Source organism: Tenrec ecaudatus, chromosome 4, assembly GCF_050624435.1.
Source record: "Tenrec ecaudatus isolate mTenEca1 chromosome 4, mTenEca1.hap1, whole genome shotgun sequence".
Classification (NCBI taxonomy): domain Eukaryota; kingdom Metazoa; phylum Chordata; class Mammalia; order Afrosoricida; family Tenrecidae; genus Tenrec; species Tenrec ecaudatus.
Window position 1 is genome coordinate 115,915,472 of NC_134533.1, and position 22,390 is coordinate 115,937,861.

Genomic DNA, 22,390 nt, shown 5'->3' on the forward strand with positions numbered 1-22,390 from the left:
ATGTATTCCACAAGATCTTTGCTTCCCGCGTGCCTTCAGGTACCTGAAGTCGCTAGAAAGGTTTCAGTAAAGGTGCGACACGGGGAGCCGTGACTCTGAGCTCATTCGGGAGAAGGAATCCCCATGGGGTGAGCGGCAGAGCGTGGGCTGCACTGCGCCCCGAGCCAGGAAGGGGCTATGATGTGGGAGACTAATGACCGGGAAATCGTGTCACTCTTTCTGCAATCAGCTCAGCTGACTTTGCACTTCTCCCGGCCCGCCTTCTCCCGATGATGCGTCAGTGTGTCCCCACCACCCATCACTGCAGGCGACACACAACCGGCTCACCCTTTCAAAGTTGGGGTCGGCGTCCCCGAGCTTCATCCACTTGTGCTTGCAGATCTGCTCCATGGAGAGGCGCCTGCTGGGGTCCAACACCAGCATGTGGCGGATCAAGTGCTCGCATTCTGCAACACACACACGCACAGCCGCCTTCAGGCCCGGGGGAGCGGGCGCCGAGGGTGCTGGCAATTTAGGAGCAGGTGGGCTTTCAAGACCCTTCCCTGTGCTTTGGTTTCTCCTGCTCCTTGACCCTACCTCATAGCTCACTCCAGAGGGGGACTGGGACAAGGCAGATGAAGGAAATGCCAATCTGGCCCCGGACAGTGCCTCTACTGTCAGCCTGACCGGAAAACGCTGGGCACCCATCCATGGACTTCCTTCATTCCTAGGAGACGTGGCCTCAAGGAGCGCAGCTATGAAGAGCTGAATGTCCTCTGAAGCGATTCAGTTTCTTATAAGGGTCTCGAAATGTTGGATTCTAGCGTCCTATAGGAATCATTGAGCGTACACTAATTGCTTTTGGCTTAGGTATGCGAAAAACAAAACTAAACTCATTGCCAGCAAGTCCCTGGCGACTCATCCGGTTTCTTCTAGGACAGGGTAGGCAGACCTGACCCTGTGAGCGTCTGAGACTGTAATTGTTTACAGGCAGAGAAAGCCCCCTGGTTCTCCCGAGCAGTGGCTGGTGGTTTCAAACTGCCAACCTTGGGGTTAGGAGCCCAACGCATAACCACGTGGCCACCAGGGATCCAGGTATGCAACAGCTCTCTTCGAAGTCCAGGGAACCTGACGTTGCTGAAGGGACGAGGCGTAAGGGAGCGAAGGGCACAGCCACAGGCCCTCCCTACTGCACGCACTTAGGCTGGGTCCCAGCAGTGTATGAACAGGCGCGGGCGCCCTGCACCGGGCTGGGGGTGACCCAGAGCCGCAGCCAGCAGTTTTCTATGGGGCTCGTTACATGTACACTGCACCCAGACCAAGGTCAAATCTGCTTCAAAATCACCCTCTCTTGCAGAGTTTTCTCGTCTGCAAACTGGGAGTGAGTGCTGAGGGTACTGCGGAGTGGAGGCTGTGATGATGAAAACAGACACCCGCTGAGCACTCCACCAACCTCCACACCGCAAACCGACGGGGAGGCCCTACCAACACTTTCCGGTGACACAGGCTGAAAGCCAAGTCCTGAGAAATCTGAAGACCTGTCCTAGGTGACATCCTAAACGAGCTGGATTTTAAACCAGACAGTCTTACTCTCCAGCTGGTCCTGATGCCACAGCCCTATGCTGCCTCTGCACTGTGGAGAGGCTGTGGAGGGGCTACCACCCCAGGCCGCTGATTCAACATCGCCCTCCGGGACACCACCATCTCATGCTTCGTCTCCGAACGGGTCTGTGTTTCCTTTCTTGCCCCATTACCACCATCTCTTCTCCAGAGAGCAGCAAAAGGGGTTTTTTAGAAGACAAATCTGAGTATATCGCTGCCTTGCCTATAACTCTCCTCTGCTTTACCTTACATCTTAGGGAAGACTCCAAAGCCCTGTGCTCACAAGGCCCCGGCCTACGTCTCTGCCTCGTCTCCTGTGCTCACTGAGTCCCAGCCACACGGGCATTCTTTCCAGGCTTGGAGCACGCTCACTGCACGCCACCTCACGGTTTCCTTTAGCTGACGGCTGTCCTTAGACCTCACCCAGCTGCTTCCTGTCATCGGGGCGGAACTTAGATGCCACTGCTTTAAGGAGCCCTACCCCAATTATCTAATCCAATGTAGACCCCCAAGTCATCCTCTACTACACTATATTGCCATTTACAACAGAAAGCTCTTATTAAAATTGGGTCTTCAGGGCACCAAGGCGGAGCCCTGCCATGGCAGCACCTGTATTGATTACAAATATCTCCAACACACGTGTGGGCCTTCATTTAGAAAGCTGCCAGAGACCCCTGTGTTGGGGAAGGCTTGGGTCAAGTCCAAAAGTTGTGAAGTTGTTCCTAAGGCCTCTAGATGGCACTCTTCTGTCTTCCTTGGGTTTCCGGGTGGAACTTGGGGCACTGACTGGCCGGCTGTCAGGAGTCCTGAAACTCACACCCTCAGCAGCATGGCAGGCAGTTACAGCCTTGCTTTTCAACAGAGATTGTTTTCAAAGCCAGTTCTTTAAAATAAATAACAAAGTAAAATAAACCAACACCATCATAATAAGTTGTTCAGATTAAAGAACCTATCTTGTTTAAGTTTGGGACCCTACAACTGTTACTCAGTCATTCTTACATTATTGGGAAAATCCCCAGGAAAATGTACACAAGCATTTACACACACACACACACACACACACACACACACTCTCTCTCTCTCTCTCTCTCTCTCTCTCTCTCTCTCTCTCTCTCTCTCTCTCTCTCTCTCTCTCTGGCGCCCTTGCATGAAGACCAAGGAACCCAAGAATGCCCTTGCTCTATGGTTCTTCTCGAGGCCGACAGGCTCCAGGTGAAACCCTGGCTATAGTGTCAAAACCCAAAGGATGGAGAAGAGCCTGCGGGCCCTGCAGGCCCAGCATGCAAAGGACCACAGATCTAAACCTTCTCGTGCACAAGAGATGGTCAAATATGCACAGCCAGCTGAGTATCACCATCATACATGCTTCCTTCCCAAGGGCCTCGTACCCCAAACGCCCTGCTATTGAGCTGTTCCCACTCACCGCCCCTGTGGGCCTCACACTCCTAACTCCTTAGGAGAATGCAATGCAACGTTTGGTCTTTGTCGCATGGAGTGGCTGGTGGTTTCGAGCTGCTAATCTCATGCCCACCCTGTAACCACTACCCCGCGGGACACCCCAAGGGTCCTTCCTGTAGTTCACGAAATGACGTCAGAACCATCAGAACACACCAGTCACATGACACATGGGAAGAGGCCGAAGAGGAGCAAATGAAGGCTTTAACCCTAACAACGACAGGACAGCGCGCTGACGTGAGTGGAAAGAAGAAACGGCCTTGGATCCAAGGGTACAGTTCTCCAGAAGCCAAGGACTTGACTTTCGTGTCTAAAGTGAGCCCATCACTTGCTCCCACCCCAAAGACAGCACCTTGGACATGGGATAAAACCGAAGTGTCTGGGAGCCATGGCGGGAATACGCTGCTCTGCTCGGCCGAGTCAGAGGTCTGCTCTCATCTGCTCCTTGTAGACACCAAGCCCTCTCTGAACAGAAACCCCGAGGCTCCTGAAATGATTTGTCAGCTCAAGGATGCGCACGCAGCCCTGCCCTGGCGCGCTGACAGCCGTTTGGAGGCACTGTGCAGACCCTGCTGCCCTGGGAGGCAGGGTCCTAACATGGGGAGTAACCTGAGGTTGCCAGTGTGGTTCCATCTAAGACAGCGGTTCTCAACCTGTGGATCGAGACCCCTTTGGGGTCGAACGACCCTTTCACGGCGGCCGCCTAAGACCATCGGAAAACACATAAATATTTCATAATATATAGTCACATATTGTTTTGTGATTAACCACTATGCTTTAATGATGTTTAATTTGTAACAATGAAAATACATCCTGCATATCAGATATTTACATGATGATTCATAACAGTAGCAAAATTAGTGATGAAGTAGCAATGAAAATAATGTTATGGTTGCGGGTCACCACCACATGAGGAACTGTATGAAAGGGTCACGGCATTAGGAAGGTTGACAACCGCTGATTAAGACATGAGATAATATACTTATCCTTTTGGGAGGGGCCTGGGGTGGGGTGATCCTTGATAACAAACAGTTCTCTCTAAGATATTGAAAGTTACTTGACCTGAGGAAAGGGGGAGATCAAGAGAAAATAAATCAACAACAACTCAGTTACCCAAAGACGTTGTAGAGTGGCTGAAGGAAGAATGATGGCTGGATGGGAACTTTGAAAACATGGCACCTGAAGGCAGGTGGAAGGAGCAGAGGCTGACTTGGGGGGGGGGGTGCTGGGCAGGAAGGCTCCCACTGATGCTCTTCGTGTATCTGAAGAGCTTTCACAGAGAAGCCAGCTAGCTGTGTGCTCTGCTGCCCCGAAGGCCTACAGTTGGGACCACTATAAATCCAAAACAACCAAGCTCACTGCCATCGAGTGAATGCTGATTCATGACAACCCTACCTATGGGACAGGGCACAGAACTGCGAATTTCTGAGAGTCTAACAGTTCACAGGAGAAGAAAGCCCCATCTTTCTCCTGAGGAGCAGCTGGTGGTTTTGAACTGCGGATTTTGCAGTTAGTCGCCAGGGCTCCCCGCAATACTGAGTGTGTTTAAAGTTAATTCCAAACAGCTCTTCCAGTGAACGGCGCCCTGGTGATGCTGTTGTGTAGGCAAGGTCAGCGGTCCTTACCCACCAGCCGCTCTGGAGAGGGAAGAAGAGCCAATCTGCTCCCACAAAGATTTACAGTCTCGGAAACATGTGGTTGCTATGAGGCAGAATCAACTTGGTGGCTCTGGGGGACAGTTTTAGGCATAGAACAGAGAGGAAGGAGGGAGCTGGTCCGGCACAATTTAACAAATCAAGATGAGGCTGACAAGGAAAGCTCTAGGTTGGGGGAGGAGGGGAGGAAAGGGGAACCGATCTCAATGATCGACACCTAACCCAATCCCCGCCCACAGCGGTCTCTGTATGATAGGAAAACAATAATAATGTATGATTATCAAGGGATCACAAGGGCGGGAGGGGGGAGGGGGAAAAAAGCTTCTCTTAGAAATCAGTGAACGGGCCTGAGACGCTCCTTTTGTGTTTTAACAGCTTGCCGCCCTGAGACAGCCTTGGCTGGGGTGTTTGAATTATTAGAAAAGCAACGCCTATTTCTTAAGTGTGCGCATTTTCACCTCTTCCTCTAGGTGGTCTTTATTCTACCAGAATTAAGATTCAGAGATTTGATGGTGGCTGAGTCCCAACCCTGCTACATCGCCACCCGAGAAGCTGCTCATTTCACAGGTCACGTATACAAAAAGCCACATATACGACCCGACTGTTTTCCTGAGTTTTAATAGCCATCAATATTGCAGCTCAGTGTGAAAAAAAAACCCCAAACCCTCGCAACTGGACCAAGAGATGCCATCAAGACAAACGGAGACAAGATTGACATGGCCAAGGATGTATGTCGTCTTGTTTGGGCTCACAAGAAGATACATCATGCTTAAGGAATCATCAGCAGCAAAGAAACCATATGGCGCATTGCATTAGGCCAGTGGCTCTCAACCTTCCTAATGCCGCGACCCTTTAATACAGTTCCTCATGCTGTGGTGGCCCCCCAACCATAAAATCATTTTCGTTGCTACTTCATCATGGACATTTTGCTACTGTTATGAATCGGGTGACCCCTGTGAAAGGGTCGTTCAACCTCCAAAGGGGTCGCAACCCATAGGTTGAGAACCGCCGCGTTAGGCAAATCTGCTGCACAAGACCTCTTAAAGTGCTGAAGAGCAAGGAGGACCCGACCCACGCCATAACACGCAATGAGCACGGCTGAAGAAGGATCCATGCATTTGATGGTGCTACTGGCAAAGGACAGTCAAAGGACCAGGGCACTGCTGGAAGGAAAGCAAATTGCTCCTGAGAGGCAGGGACGGTGAAGCTTTGTCTCACGTTATTTGGACATGCTGTCAGGAGAAACCAGTCTCTGGAGAAGGACGTCATGCTTGGGGAGGTGAATGGGCAGCAAAAGGGAGGCAGGCCCTGCACGACACAGACTGACACAGTGGCTTCAGCAGAGGGTGCAATAACCACTGTGAGGCTGGGGCAGGGCCGGGCAGTCTTCCGTTCTGTCATGCATCGGGTGGCCATCAGTTGGAACCCACTTGAGGGCACTGAACACTAAAAGTGCCCATCACCGCACCAGAACAAGCTCTGGTTCAGCTTTGCCCCGGGCCCAATACTGGGCAGCCAGGTACGAATTCCTTCTCCATAAACAGAAGGACAAGGATAACGAGCCCAGGCTCTCTTCATACTTGGGGTAACTTCCCAAATACATTATTTTAGGATCGAGAACGGAAATACAGTCAAAAGGCAGACTAGCAGCGTTGAAGTCTCAGCTCTGCCACTTGCTGGCTCTGTGGTCTGGGTGTACTAGTGAACCTCAACGCTCTGGTCTTTCGGATGCTAACAAGAGCCCACCTCAGTAGTAAGCCAATGCACACAGAGCTTGGTGTGCAGACTCTTCAATACATATCAGCTATTATGGGAGTCTCTGGATTCCTTTTACTTAGAAATTCCTTTTATTTTTTCTAGAAAGCAGGATATAGAAAGTTGTCACTGTCCAGTAAGCATTGGGCATCTAATGTCTTGAGGTCAGTGTTTGCACCCCCGGGAGAAAGTCGAGGCTGTCTGCTCCTACAAAAGACGTATCAGCCTCGGAAACGCTATAGTGAGTCACACTGTACGTTGGAATCAATTCAATGGGATTTTTAAAAAAATCTAAACGAGATAGGAGCCAGTTAGCTAAAAAACTACCCCAAAGTTACTGGTACTATAAGGCAGTACCGAGGCCTTTTGTTGGCAAAGCCAGTGATCCAATTTCCCACTGGTTCTCCGACTGTATTAGGTAAAGCCAAGTGGATGAGGAGGCCTGCTTCCCTCTGAAGTAGATGGGGCCTCCTCCCTGCCCTCACTCGTGGTCTCTGCATTCACCTACTCAAAAGCAGCCCCCAGATCGCAGCCTGTGCTGTGGGTAGTTGCAGGCAGAAGCGAACTCTTGTGAGGCCGCTGAGCCTCTTCCTACGTAGAGACCAAGGGCAGAGCAACTTCAATCCCCGGCTGACTCATGCTCTCTAACCAAAGTGCTTTCAGCCAAGAAGGAAGCGGCGCGGCGCTCCGGAAGCAAGCCCAGCAGGGCAGAGGTGCTCCCTCTAAGTTGGAGCTCTCTGGCAGGAGCTGCAGGGTCCATCCTCCACCAGGACCATTATGCAAGACCATGCACTGCACGCCCACTGATAAAATGCTTATGCAGTATTACAATTAATTAAGGCACAATGAAGTCTAATCGATAAGAACTCATAAATATTGTCCACCAGAGATCTCAATGCACGCTCCATCGCTGCACTTCTTTTTCACTGTAAATTAATTTCCCTCAGTTAAATCAATGTCCAGGCTTACTCTAGTTGCTAGCAGGGGGCGTCGTCAGGGAATAAGCCAAACTGGGCTTTGGGAAGTCCGTGTTCTCACGGATTGGGGTTTTTTGTTTGACATACAGTGAGCGAATGAGCTTGGTGCTCAGTAAGTCAGCTGTTGCCTTTGCTCGGTGGGAGGGGGCCTCGGAGGAAGCATCTGCCAACACACGTGGTCAGTTCCCACCCTCTGCAGCGGCGCAGTCACCCACAGCGCGTCTCAGCCTTTAATCCCTCCGTGATGCAGGCTCCCGTTTCACCTCACTGCTCTCGGGGATGCTCTGGGAAGCTTAATCCAAGAGCAGTGGGCTGGACCATGCTACGTTACACTCCGTCCACTCCAGAGCAGATCGAAGCCGCCTTTTTAAAGCAGAAGTCACTGGTCCTGGCCATCTGCATAGTAACCCATATAAGAGAAGTTCAGAAAAACCAATGGGCTTGCGGAGTAAATCACAGTTCAGACCGTCAGTGAGTTACCTGTTCCTGTAAGACTCAAAACAGGTCTGATGTAAGTAAGGCTCCATAGCTCAGTATGGTGACAATTCAACTTTTCATTAAAAACAAACAACACAAGTACTGCCTGCTCATGTTGAACAGAGCATTGTCAAGTCATTGGAAGAGTCTGGAATGCTGAAAACTGGATATCAAGGAGCCTGCATTCTAGGCGTCAGAGAAGGAAGAGCTATCGTGAGAAAACTGGGCGTCATAAAACTGATTCAACTTAATAAAAAACAAATGGACAAAAAACCCTCCTGTAAATTTTGTGAATGCCACTGGGAGGATGTCTCCATACTCCTCTCAGAACACCCAGGGGAGGAATTCGGGACCAAGCACACAAGAAAGCGCCCAGAAGCAGGCGCGGTTGTGAAGACACCTCATTCCACACATTACTGACAATGCAGAGGCGCTTCCGATTCTCGCCCTCGCTGCATCCACTGGGACAGCAGCGCCTCCGCACAGCTGCGAGCATGCTGGAATTCCGCGAGGCCAAGGGAAAACGAAGCTAGACCATGGGGTCTTTCTCACGGGGACTCAGAAAACTACCCCAGCTCTGCTGGACTTTCTAAATCTCTCTGACAGACCAACGGACAAACTCAGCTCAAGTCGATGACAATGGCCCGAAGAGAGAAAAACTCTGCTTTGAAAGGCTTTCGCTCACCCTTCCGTGGTCGTGACAGCAGGCCCGACAGGCAAGGGCGTTGACAGCTCTTGCTTCCAAGTAGAAAATGATTTCTAGCTCTAGTGAGGTGTGTCTGTGCCCGGGTACTGGAGAGGTCAACAGAAAAAGGGGCAGGGCCCAGCTCTCGATTCATCGAGAGAGCCCCCAAGGAGGTGTGAGCCAGATGCACTCATCTTCCCTCGGGCCGTGTGCTTTCGCGGCTTCCCCAGACGGCCTTGGGAATGCCGCCTGGCAGAGCACACTGCTAAGGCACATTAAAAACAAAACGAGACTCATTGCCATCGAATCGATGCTGGACCCACAGCGGCCCTGTGAGTTTGCCAAGACTAACTCTCTACGAGAAGAAAGCCCTGCCTTTCTCCCACCTCTGGAGTGGATGGTGGTCTTGAACTGCTGACCCTGCAGTTAGCAGTCCAACTCGTACCCACTACGCGACCAGGCATGCATGTGTCCCTGGAAAGAGGCAAGATCACACTGGCAAGAGATCAATTGTCTACTCATTTCCTAGAAGGGTTTGTTTCTCATTTCCTGTACTTGATCTTACAAACACTTTATTCCTACTTAGGGAAATCACTTGTCTGGGATTAGCGTGCCCTCGTGTCAGATGATCACGTCAGCTTTCCCTGGGCCTCTGACCTTCCATCTAGCTGATGTCAGTGATACACGGATTAGTTCTTCCTAAGCCACTGAGATGCTTTCTGGTTTCTTTCTAAAGGCCAGTGCGGCTGACAGCCCCGTGAGCTATTTCCCAGGTCCACTGTCTGACGCCAGCGCTGGATATGGTGAGAGGTGGAGGGGACGCCCAGGCGGCTCAGGAGAAAGGCTGTGGAGCTGGGGGAGCAGAGGAAGTGGCTCGCTGATGTCGCCCTTTCTTTGCAGCACTGCGGTCGGTGCAGCAGAATAAGCACTGAATTGGAATGTCTGACGGAGTCATTTACGACCTGTGTGTGTTTAGGGAACCCATCAACTCAATTCTCTAACCGTCAGCTTCCCCCTCTGATTTTAAACTGAATGGCGAAATAATGATCCCAGAGTACAGTTATAAAGTTCAAATCCAATCTGGCTTAAGAAAGTATTTTGTAAATGTGAAAGCCTGAAACCAGAAATGGCTGTTACTGACATTCTTATTTGAACATGTGCCCACCATCTGGGGTGACTTTCTGGGCATTTTCCTCCCTTATAGTTTACTTTATTTTTTGTTGTTGTTGCTATTCTATTTTTCTTTCAAGTCATTTTGTTAGGAGCTAATCCAGACATCATCCCACTCCATGCTTCAATCATGTCAAGCAGTGTCGTACAATCGCTCCCACAATCCGTTTCAAACCATTTCCTTCCTTCTTGCACTCCTGGATATCAGCTCAGTAACCAGCCCCCCCACCCCGAGTTGTAACCCCCAGGAACCCTTATTCTAGCTGTTGTCTATGGATTCATCCAGCCCGCCAAGTTTCAGATACCAAAAAATACGTAACAGAGAATCAAGAAAAGCTACCAACAACGACCAAGCACAACAGTGGTAACCCCAACATGGAAAAAAAAAAACCCACGGAAACTATTCAAAACCAGATCAAGTACAAAGTGTATCAACAGGGAGGTCAGAGGACAAAGTCTTCACCGTTCGAGTCAGATCCATGATTTTAATCTAAGATCGTCGACTCTTCAGTACGCTCTGTCTGATCACCACGTTATTCTCATCGCTCACTGATGGTCGGAGGGAAACCCCCGGAGACTGACTCCCCGTGTAGATCCTGCACATGCACTTTGAGCTTCCACGGTCATTCCTAGTCTTCTCACACAACTAAAGCTCCGAGACTGTTCCCTCCTTAGGATTGGGATTATATCATTTACAGTCCTTGGATCACGGACGTTGGTGTGCTTTTTCCATGTGGGCTTAGTTGAAGGCCCACTGAAATGGCTGCTTGCAGGGCCAGCATTTTCACAAACCGACGGTTCATTCAAGGAGCCACAGTGGGCTCGATGGTGGGCTGCGAATCACAAGGTCAGCTGTTCAAACCCATCAGCTGTTCCACAACAGAACAATAAGGCATTCTACCCCGTAAAGATATACCATATCAGAAGCCCACAGGAGCAAGCCAGCTCTGTCTTGCAGGGTCCCTGTGACTCGGAATGAACTTGAGGGCAGAGGGTTGCCATCTGGTCTTCCTTCAGGCACTGCCCCAAGCTGTGTGATGACCAGCACCGAACAACAACAAAAGCTTCGACAGCCAAGTGACAGTCGCAAGTGGAGAAATATTTTAAAATATTATTATTTTAAGCCAGGATTGGTGAAGCGCTTTGAAGAAATTAAAGCAGAATCGGGAAAGAGCATGGCAAGAGTCCATCAGCAAAGGCCCGAGAGCCAGGCAAACAGTCAATAGTTAGGGAAACAGGAATCGGTGAGTTGTATCCCCAGAAAAATGTGACTACTAGCCGTGTCATTTCAGAAGGTGGCTACAGTAATTAAATGAGCTAATGCATGGCCCAGCTACTAACTAAAGGCCATGGGTTTGAATCCACTTGCCACTCCGCGGGAGGAAGATGGGCCAGACTGCTCTGGAAATGGTGTAGGACTGGACGCCCAACAGAGCAAATCCACTCAGCCCCAGGGGGCCAGCGTCGGAATGGACTTGACAGCAACGGTGTCTGTCTCTGGACTATTTGTACGGCGCTTTGACCGGTGCCTGGTCTATGTAGGAGCTCTGGAGTCTGACCGATGCCTAATCATCTGTCTTTCCACCCTCATCCGGGAACTGGCCACCAAGCTCTCTCCTCTGGATTATCCACGGGCGAGTGTCCAGCCGGTGAACCCGAGCCTGCTTTCAACACGGCAGTCAGAGAAACCCTCTTCATATTGATGTTCCTGTCACATAGCTCCAATTTTTGTGTAAGGTCTGAAAAACTTACAACATTTCAAAAACAAACCCAAAGGTTAGATCATGTCATTTCTCTTCCAAAACCTTCTAATCCTGGGCATGGCATTCGGAGTTAAAACTGGCGTCTCTGTCATCACTGACCAGGCCTCCAGGCTCAGCTCCCACTTGCCTGTGACATTACTCACCCTGCAGTGCACTGCAGCTCCTCCCCCCCACCCCCACGCCAAGCTTGTCCCCTCCCTCGTGCCTCAGCACGTGCTGTCCCCTCTGCTTAGAAGGCTCATCCTGAAACAGCTGCTGGCGCACACCCTTACCTTTCTCTTTTTTAATCACTTTATTGGGGGCTCATAAAATTCTTAAAACAATCCATCCATACATCAATTGTATAAAGCACACTTGTACATTTGTTACCCTCATTCTCAAAACACGTGCTCTTCATATAAGCCCCTGGCATCAGCTCCTCATTTTCCCCCCTCCCTGCCCACTCCCTCACAAGCCCTTGATAATTTATAAATTATTTTGTCATATCTTACACTGTCCGACGTCTCCCTTCACCCGCTTTCCTGTTGTCTGTCCCCCAGGGAGGAGGTTATATGTAGATCCCTGTAATCGGTTACCCCTTTCTACCCCACCCTCCCTCCACCCTCCCAGTATCTCCACTCTCACCACTGGTCGTGAAGGGATCATCTGTCCTGGATTCCCTGTGTTTCCAGTTCCTGTCTGTACCAGTGTATGTCCTCTAGTCTAGCCAGGTTTTTAAGGTAGAATTGGGATCATGATAGTGGGACGGGGAGAAAGCATTTAGGAACTAGAGGAAAGTTGTATGTTTCATCATTACACTGCACCCTGACTGGCTTGTCTCCTCCTGAGACCCTTCTGTGAGGGGATGTCCAATTGACTACAGATGAACTTTGGGTCTCCACTCCACACTCCCCTTCATTCACAATGATATGATTTTTTGTTCGGTGATGCCTGATACCTGATCCCTTTGACACCTCATGACCACACAGGCTGGTGTGCTTCGTCCATGTGGGCTTTGTAGCTTCCAAGCTAGATGGCCACTTGTTTACCTTCAAGTCTTTAAGACCCTAGCCATTCTATCTTTTGATAGCCGGGCTCCATCAGCTTTCTTCACCACATGTGCTTATGCACCCATTTGTCTTCAGCGATCGTATAGGGGAGGTGAGCACACAATGATATGATTTTTTGTTCTTTGATGCCTGATAACTTGATCCCTTTGGCACCTTGTGATCACACAGGCTGGTGTGCTTCTTCCATGTGGGCTCTGCTGCTTCTGAGCTAGATGGCCACTTGTTTACCTTCAAGTCTTTAAGACACCACATGCTATATCTTTGGATAGCCGGGCTCCATCAGCTTTCTTTACCACATTTGCTTATGCACCTGCTCTGTCTTCAGCAATTGGCACATTCTTACCTTATGACTTCTGTGATGATGCCACATTCTCAGCAAAGAGGGTCCTCAACATTCCTTGTGAAATACCTTCCCAGCCACCATCCTGACCCCTTCCTCTTTGTTTTTCGCACAGCACTTACCAGACACTAATATGCTGTGAATTTTAGGGAGTCTGAAAGTTTAGTCTTTGTTTCACCGGTTTATTTCAAACTGCAATGCGCATTTGCATACGCTTTGCTGCCACCCTGGTGCATACACACTATGTGCGTCCTCTGTAAAATGGACACGGGTCACTAAGCAGGACTTGCGTGTACATTGCTTTCTGCACCACGCAGACGTGTGCATTCCACATGCTGCAGGCACGGGGCAACTGGTCTCTGTTTTCAGTGTGAACTTCTTCCAAAAGCTACTTATCCTATCGCTCGCTCATCTAAAAAATGTCTCTGTTTGGTGGTTCTTAAATTGAGCCTACGGGGTAAGTGTCATTGAAGTCGGAGATAAAGTTGTAACCGGTCTTGAAAAGGCTGCTTTATCCTTGGCATCGAAAACCTCACCTTGGTGGGGGCAGCGCGTGAAAATGATGCCCTGCAGAAGGGGCAGGAGACGAGGAAGCAATGTGGGGCCGGAGTGAAGCAGCAACCCTGACTGCCCTGTTGCTCTGGGCCGGGCCAGGGGAACCCTACAGCCCTTACCTAGCGCATCCTTACGGCACCTGGTCTCACACAGCCCTCGGTCAGTGACGTTCAGAAAGTTGTCTGCACTCAGCCCTACCACAGGAAGGCGGTCTGAAGTCAAGACCCGCCTGTCTTCCCCACACTTCTGCCTCCGGGGGGTGAGGGGGCAGTCACACAGAGGAGCCCAGAGAGGTGGTTAGACTTCATCACTAAATTCCCAGGCACCGTGGCATGCTGGCTCCCCCTTACCTGTGGACATGAAAAACGGGATGCGGAACTTGCCGCTCAGCACCCGGGCCCGCAGATTTTGCAGCGTGCTCCCATCGAATGGCAGGGCTCCACACACCAGCACGTACAGGACGACGCCCAGGCTCTGGGTCCCAAACAGACAGGACGGACGGTTAGTTGCACCCCAGGAAACAAAGGAGGCCAAGAGAACAAGGACATGAAGGTGGTGGTGAGCCCCGTCCAGCGGATGGACCCGATTTTTATCTCCCTTTTTATCAACAATGAGAAACAAACAGGAGCTGGTCAAGACCCACCCTCCTCCGAATATGCACCCCTCCTTTTTGGCTCAGAGACCTAGGCTGTGGGTAACGCACCCTAGCTCTCTCTCAGTGGTCGCCCTCTGGGGAGAAGGGGGGGCCAGCAACAAGCAGCCTCGACTTGTGGCAGGGCAGCCTTGCCCGCTGGCCAGGGTTCTCATGTGCTGCCGAGGAGCGCAAAAGCTGCAGGCGGCAAGACTGCACCAGCACCTGTGACACGACCCCAATTCACAGGCAGCACTGGGAGCCCTCGTTAGGGGGCGTCCCTGGGCCACTTGGGGTCACTCGTGCGATGGTCCGCAGCTACTCACCCAGATGTCTACCTTGGGCCCATCGTACTCCTTTCCTTCAAAGAGCTCAGGGGCGGCATAGGGGGGGCTGCCGCACCAGGTCTTCAGCAGCTGCCCGGGGGTGAAGTGGTTACTGAAGCCAAAATCTGGGAAGGCAAAGGAACATGCTCGCGTTATTTTCTCCGGCAAACACGAGTCTCCATCTCCAAAGTGAAGTTGAAATGCCAGTCACGAGAAAGAGGACATTTAGCAATCAGCTCGCCACCCAGAGATACAGAGGAGCTGGAACGGGAAAGGTGCCTGGGACACAACGTCACAAACGCGACTGCTTCCCAGACCCCAAGCAGCACTGCGAGGCGGCCTCTCCCTACAAGCCTGCCCTCGAAACAGACAACACGCAATTACTTACAAACGGAGCCAAGAATGCTTACATTTTAACTTGGATTCTCTCCTCCAATCTCTTCAAGTGGACCTCGCGCCCACTGCTCTAAGGGAGAGTACCCTGTAGGACGGGCTAGAACCGCCCGCGGTTTCTAAGACGCTAACTCTCCTGAGGTTCAAACTACAGGGTTTGCAGTTAGCAGCCCAACGAGGCACTGCAGCATCAGGGCTAGTTGGGAGGGCGAGGCAGCCCTCGGGGTGTTGCTAAGGGGCTTCCAGCCAAAAGAGGTGTACAGTTCAAGTCCACTTAGCTGCACCTCGGTAAGGCCTACTTCGGAGAAGGCACCCCCGAGCCCTGTTCAGCCCATTCTACTCCAACTGCCAAGGACTAGCCAGGAATCGGGGTGGACACAATAGCAAGCGGAACCAGTGCAGGGTGGGAAGGAGTACGAAGAAATGGCGCAAGGGCGGCAAGCCGAAGGATAGAGTGCTGATAGAGAAATCCTTTGATCTGAGAAGATATTAAAAAAAACTCTATTGCCATTAGGTACTTCTGACTCATTGTGACCCTAGAGAGGATTTTTGAGACTGTACATTTTTACACAAGCAGACGGCCTTTCTCCCAGGTGGGTTTGAACTGCTGGCCTTGCAGTTAGCATCCAACGCTGACCGGGGGCACAGGTTAAAAATCCCTCACCCCTCCACAGAAAGTCCCTCTTATCTGGGCACACAGGCCCCCATGGATCTAGGCACCTGGAGATGCTATCTACGCTCTAAAGCTTTCCCCTTCTTGGCCTAGTTTTCGATCTCCTGTGGACAACTCTGCCTCTCTTGCTGCTTGCTTCTCTCCTGTCTACCTTCTACACAAGATGTCTTCTACTAAGCCATTTCCTAATTTTGCCTGCTTTTTCTTGCTCTATTTTCTCACGGCTAATTCTTCTGGTCCCACAACTTCCAACATCACTTGTTTAAGGATTATCAACGCCCCCCCCCCACCAATTTACATTTCCGGCCGTGGCCCTCCTCTTAACCTCCGGACATACATTCCCACCACATGACTGCCTGGGAAGGAACATGTGACCTTCCTGGGGTCCCGTCTTCACACGTGGTCTCACCGTCCCGGTTAGGACAGCAACTACAATCCATCTCAGATTCTGGCCCCACCCCGTGCTGCCCACAGGTGACAATAACAGTGGTACCCTGTCTACCCTGAGCCCGCATCCTCCTTTCTCTTCTGCCCATCATCCGGGTCATACTTTTTAAATTTTAATCGTTTTATTAGGGGCTCATACAACTCCTATCACAATCCATACATACATCAATTGTGTAAAGCACATTTGTACATTTGTTGCCCTCGTCATTTTCAAAACATTTGCTCTCCACCCAAGCCCCTGGCATCAGCTCCTCATTTTTTCCCCTCCCTCCCCACGCCCCTCTCCCTCATGAACCCTTGATAATTTATAAATTATTATTTTGTCATATCTTGCTGTCTGATGTCTCCCTTCCCCCACTTTTCTGTTGTCCGTCCCCCAGGAAGGAGGTCACATGTAGATCCTTGTAATAGGTTCCCCCTTTCCAACCAACCCTCCCTATTCCCTCCAGGCATCACCACTCACACCACTGGTCCTGAGGGGATCATCCGCCCTGGATTCCCTGTGTTTCCAGTTCCCATCTGTACCAGTGTACATCCTCTGGTCTAGCCAGACTTGCAAGGTAGGATTCGGACCGGGACTGCTGCCGTGGATGGCCACCTAGTCTGCTTCATTCCTCCCTAAGCACCCGCTCACAGCACACGAGTGGTGCACACATCCGACCGCGTTCCCTGCTTGCTCACAAACACGTGCAGTCTCCCTTCTGCACACAGAGCAGCCTCGATCTCGTGGTGTTCTACCTACGGTCCTTCATAACCAGGGCAGAATTAAAGCCCAAGGGGCCCCTTGTTGCTGCTGCTGGTGCCGTCCGTCAGTGGGCTCTGACTCATCATGAGCCTGTCTGAGTACAACAGAACACACACTGCCCGGTCAATCGTCGTTCCGGCTGCGCCCACTGTTGCAGCTGCGGTGCCAGTCATCAATCGCATCGAGAGCCTTCCTCTTTTTCGCTGCCCCTGCGCTTTGCTAAGCATGCGGTCCTTCTCCAGAAACTGGTCTCTCTTGACAGCATGTCCAAAGGACGTCCGGCAGGTGAGGTCCCGCTATCTTTGCCTCTAGGAACCATTCCAGCTGGACTGCTGCCACAGGCAATCCTAGGTACTCTCCTGAGTCTTCCCAATACATAGTTCCAACGCATCGAGTGTTCTTCAGCTTCCCTTAGTCAACGTCCAACTTTCCCATGCATCTGAGGCGACCGAAATACCACGGCGTGGGTCAGGTGCACCTAGTTCCCAAAGTAGCAAAGTAACAGCCTGGCTTGTCAATTCTTTAAAGAGGTCGTGTGCAGCCGATTTACCTAACGCAAGGCATCGTATGATCTCTCGACTGCTGCGTTCACGAGGACTGACTGTGGATCCCAGCAAGACGACATCCCTGACAGCTTCAAGCTTTTTTCTGTTTATCTTGACGTTGCCTGTTGGTCCAGTTGTGAGAATTCTGGTTTTCATTACATTGAGTTATAATCCACACCGAAGGCTGTAGTCCTTCATCTTTATGAGCAACTGTTCAAGTCCTCCTCACTCTCAACCAGCAAGGTTGTGTCCTCTGCATATCAAATGCTGTTCCTAAGCCTTCCTCCAATTCAATTACCAGATTCTTTGTCACATAATCCAGCTTCTCTGATACTCTGTGGAGCCTTCCTCTTCTTACTCATGTATGTCAACAGCACACATGCGTTATATAGATGCATGGATTGTACACAGGTTTGACATTTGTGGTAGTTACATAAGCTGTTGTCAATCTGAGACTATTAAGAGTGAATGGGTGGAGGTTAGCCTGTCAATCAGGTCACAGCTTGATGACCTTATTTGGAGGTGCTAAGGAGAAAAATGGCTTGCTGGAGGCAGGACAGACTCCCTGCAAGACATGCTTGAGCCCTGGAGCTAAAGGATCCATGTGGAGCTCACCCGCTACCAGCACTGAGATGCCTTTACTGCTTCTGGATCCACAAGGCTTTCCAACCACTGGCCTGTGATCTTCCTGCATTCAGCATCATTGCAAAGTTTCGTGAGTCTGAAGAGGAATTTATAGATTGGTATCGGACATATGGGCTAATATCAGACTTATGGACTTGATAGAAACTGGGCTGGGATGTTTTCTCAGTATTCAATTGCTCTTGTATATAGTTCTCTCTTATACATATGAGTATCCAAGAATTTGTCTCCCTAGCTACCCAGACTAACACAACATTTCTATATATGCATTAATAATGTGCTATAAGTGTATCCACAAACATAGTAGGCACAAAGGAGGCAAAGTTATGAAAACTTGTTAGCACCAAACACCTTGAGGGAATAAGTTGCTGGACTTGGGACCATAGTCTCAGAACTAAGACACCAAGGTCAACTAGCACAACATAGTCTACAGAGACCATGTTCTACATCCCACTTTGATGAGTAGGGAGTGGGGTCTTAAAAGATTTTTTGAGCAGATAACTAAGGTACAAGTATTGGTGTCTCCTCTCTGGAGAGTGAAGAAAATCAACGACGCACGGAAATAATTAGTCCAAAGGACTAAGTGACCACAAGAACCCCAGACTCCAAGAGTCTGAGATCAGATCTAGATGGTGCCCAACTCCCACTACCAGTAGCTCTGAAAGGTCTCACATAATAGGACTTCCTGGGCAGGGTAGTAGAAAAATGTAAAACAAAAGTGTGCGTAAGGAACCACTGAAGACAAAGCGGGCGAATAAGCAAAATGTGGTGAAGAAAGCTGATGGTGCCCGGCTATCAAAAGATATAGCATCTGGGGTCTTAAAGTTTTGAAGGTAAACAAGTGGCCATCTAGCTCAGAAGCAACAAAGGCCACATGGAAGAAGCACACCAGCCTGTGCGATCACAAGGTGTCAAAGGGAGCAGGTATTACGCATCATGAGAACAAAAACTCTTATCATTGTAAATGACGGGGTGGGAGTGCGGAGTGGAGACCCAAAGCTCATTTGTTGGCCCCTGGAGATCCCTTTACAGAGGGGTTTCAGGGAGGAGATGAGCCAGTCAGGGTGCGATGCAGCAACGATGAAACATACAACTTTCCTCTAGTTCCTAAATGCTTCCTCTTCCCCCACTCTCTCCCCACTATCATGAACCCAATTCTACCTTGCAAGTCTGGCTAGACCAGAGGATGGACACCGGTACATATAGGAACCGGAAACACAGGGAATCCAGGGTGGATGATCCCTTCAGGACCAGTGGTGTGAGTGGGGATACTGGGAGCATAGAGGGAGGGTGGGTTGAAAAGGGGGAACCGATTACAAGGATCTACATGTGACCTCCTCCCTGGGGGATGGACAACAGAAAAGTGGGTAAAGGGAGACGTCAGACAGGGCAAGATATGACAAAATAAAAATTTATAAATTATCAAGGGTTCATGAGGGAGGGGGGAGCAGGGAGGGAGGGGAAAAATGAGCTGATGCCAGGGGCTTAAGTGGAGAGCAAATGTTTTGAGAATGATGAGGGCAATGAATGTACCAATGTGCTTTACACAATTGATGTATGTATGGATTGTGATAAGAGTTGTATGAGCCCCTAATAAAACGATTAAAAGAAAAGTGTGGGGTGGTGGTGAAGAGCAGCCTTCCTGGTCTGATAAAAACTGACAAATAAATTCCCTCAAGACTTAGGGCCCGTACAGCAGCCTCAGGCGAGGAAGTGAACGTCCTCCCACGGCTCTGCTATCACCCTAAGGACAGTCCAATGAGGTGAGCAATAACCACTGGGCGGTACTCATTCCTTAGAGTCATCAGCACAGGAGGTCAAAGGGGCAGCAGATGCCCTGGGACAAACTGCGACAGCAAGAAGGGAGAGGAAAGGAGGCGAAGTGGAAAACCATCTCTGCACACACAGGACAAGTGGGAAGAGTACTGTTACACTTTGGGGATTGCAATCAGTAGCTCAAATCAGAATGTCTATGGATTATTGAATGAACAACTAATTTGCTCTGTAAATTTTCACCCACATCATAATAAAAAGTTTAATAGGTGTGCGCATGTGTGTGTATATCTTGAAGGAAAAAATTTCAATGATTTTATCACAATTAAGTTGTGAACAATATCTACTGGCATACTTTAAAAAGGTAATGAATTGAGTCTTTCCTGGATCATTGTTGTATGCTGAGGTTTTTCAAATCTCTGTAAGGATAAAACTGAGCATTCAGTGAGCAGTTTGTGAGAATGAAACTTAGGAGTGTATATAACGTAATCTCAACAGACACGATATATTTGATCTTCTACTCTAAAATGCCTAAACCAAACAAGTCTTCCTGAATCTGCAAGCGTAGCTCTCTCGTACAGAGCACATCGCTGCACTCTCCAGACGAGTTTGCGTTTCAGGTCGTCAGGACCAGCCTGCACTGATTTCTTGATACCTCATTGGACAGATTCATACTGTTTATGAAGGAAAATATATTTAAAAGACCGTCATGCACTTTTTGCCCTGCTTTCTGTGCAGCAGGCTGATGTACCAACGGTGGTGAAGCACGTCGTTAGGTGAGGCTGGGCTCTGGCACGCAGTACATCTGGAGCACGCTGTCACTTATTGCTCCCTGGTGCTTCTGCCACGGCGAACTGTATAGTAATCGGGGTTGTTGCTTTCGGAATCTTCTCTTCAATTGTGCAAATACCCAGTTAAAGACGGCTAGAGACCTGTGCATGTCTTTAGATGGACTTCAGAATCACGGAGCACTTGCCTTGTCTCTGAAAATACAACAACCTCTCACTCCACATCACCAACATAAACACATACTCTAGTGTTTGCATGTTGTTTGTGCCATTTTCAGCTTCCCTGTTGGTGTCTCCTTTTTGTGTCAGGTCTTGAACAATAAATATATATTTAATCATTTTATTGAGGGCTCATACAGCTCTCATCACAATCCATACATACATCCATTGTGTCAAGCACATTTGTACATTCATTACCCTCATCATTCTCAAAACATTTGCTCTCCACGTAAGCCCCTGGCATCAGCTCCTCATTTTTCCCTATCCCCAGCCCCGTTCCCCCCTTGGGCAATATTTTCTAACACAACTAAAATCTAAGTGTAGGATTCCTCCAGGATTGAATCCATGATAATATGCACTTCCCGAAATGGATGAGAAAGACATTTTAATACTCAATCATTGCCTAAATATGTTTTAGGAGTTGCTCACTGGAGAGTCTTTCTCTGCCATCAAGTGGATTCTGACTCACAGAGACCTCACAGGACAGAGTAGAGCTGGCCCTGTGGGTTTCCAAGACTGTAACTCTTCATGGGAGTTACATCTTTAAGTCTCATCTTTCTCACATGGAGTAGCTGGTGGTTCTGAACTGCTGACCTTGCTGTTAGCAGTCCACCAAGTAACCCACTAAATCATCCGGCTATCTGCTCCTGTCCACTGGTAAGTAGAAGTGGTTTAAAATATAGATATATAGATATATATATATATATAGATAGATAGATAGATAGATAGATAGATTGATTGATTGACGGAGCACTGGCAGGGGTAGAAATCAACAGCTTCCAGACAACAGTCTACTGTGCCTCACCTTTAAGATCGAGAGAATGCCCAGCATGTGACATGGCGATGGCATGCTCATTGTTCGGTGCCCTCACGACCCCGTGCTCGTTTTCTTTCCAGCCAGCACATTCTCATGCCTCGGCGTTCACAGCAATGTCAGTTTCTGTGTCCCAGCCCCCCACCCCCACTCAATTGCATTCCCTTCCACTGCACTGCTTATACTTCTGTGTCCTAGCTGCCTGACATTGATGAGTCTTTCCTTTGGACAACTGGTGAGCTGATGCTCTAAGCCAGCGATTCTCAACCTGTGGGTAGTGACCCCTTTGGAGGTCAAATGACCCTTTAACCGGGGTCACCTAAGACCATCAGAAAACACATTATTTCCAATGGTCTTAGGAACTGAGATACCCGCTCCTCTATCCGTCTCCAGGGGGTCCGCCCACATGCAGATGTGCCCACATGCAAGTATCCTGTATGATACACCATGCTTCAAGACACAATTTCATTCGTCATTGGAAATAAATATTTCACAATATATAATTACATATTGTTTTTGTGATGAATCACTATGCTTTAATTATGTTCAAGTTGGAACAGTGAAAATACATTCCGCAAATCAGATATTTACATGACGATTCATAACAGTAGCAAAATTACAGTCATGAAGTAGCAATGAAAATAATGTTGTGGCTGGGGGGGTCACCACAACACGAGGAACTGTATGAAAGAGTCACAGGGTTAGGAAGGTTGAGAACCACTGTCCTAAGCACATGCTGACTTTGCTTATTGGGAATCCATCCCTGTTTAAAACCACATCCCACTGTGCCTTTCCAAAGCACCCCTGGTCATTCTAAGATTACTAGACTATTTATCTCCTCTGTTCATGTGCCTTTCTTATGAGAATTCCTCTCTCTGCCCCACCCTTGCCTTTCCACCTTGAAATGCTCCTCATCTTCAAGGTCCAGATCA

General features: G+C 49.5%; 1 protein-coding gene across 2 annotated transcripts in view; it reads right to left on the bottom strand.

Moving 5' to 3' along the window:
• SIK3 (SIK family kinase 3) overlaps positions 1 to 22,390 on the bottom strand; it is a 255,887-nt gene that overhangs the window by 32,535 nt on the left and 200,962 nt on the right. For both annotated transcript variants that reach the window (XM_075546636.1, XM_075546635.1), the window contains exons 5-7: positions 14,420 to 14,544; positions 13,813 to 13,936; positions 328 to 446 (exon numbers count right to left, since the gene is read on the bottom strand). In XM_075546636.1, coding sequence (XP_075402751.1) covers positions 328 to 446; positions 13,813 to 13,936; positions 14,420 to 14,544 — 368 coding nt within the window. The remainder of the gene's footprint in view (positions 1 to 327; positions 447 to 13,812; positions 13,937 to 14,419; positions 14,545 to 22,390) is intronic.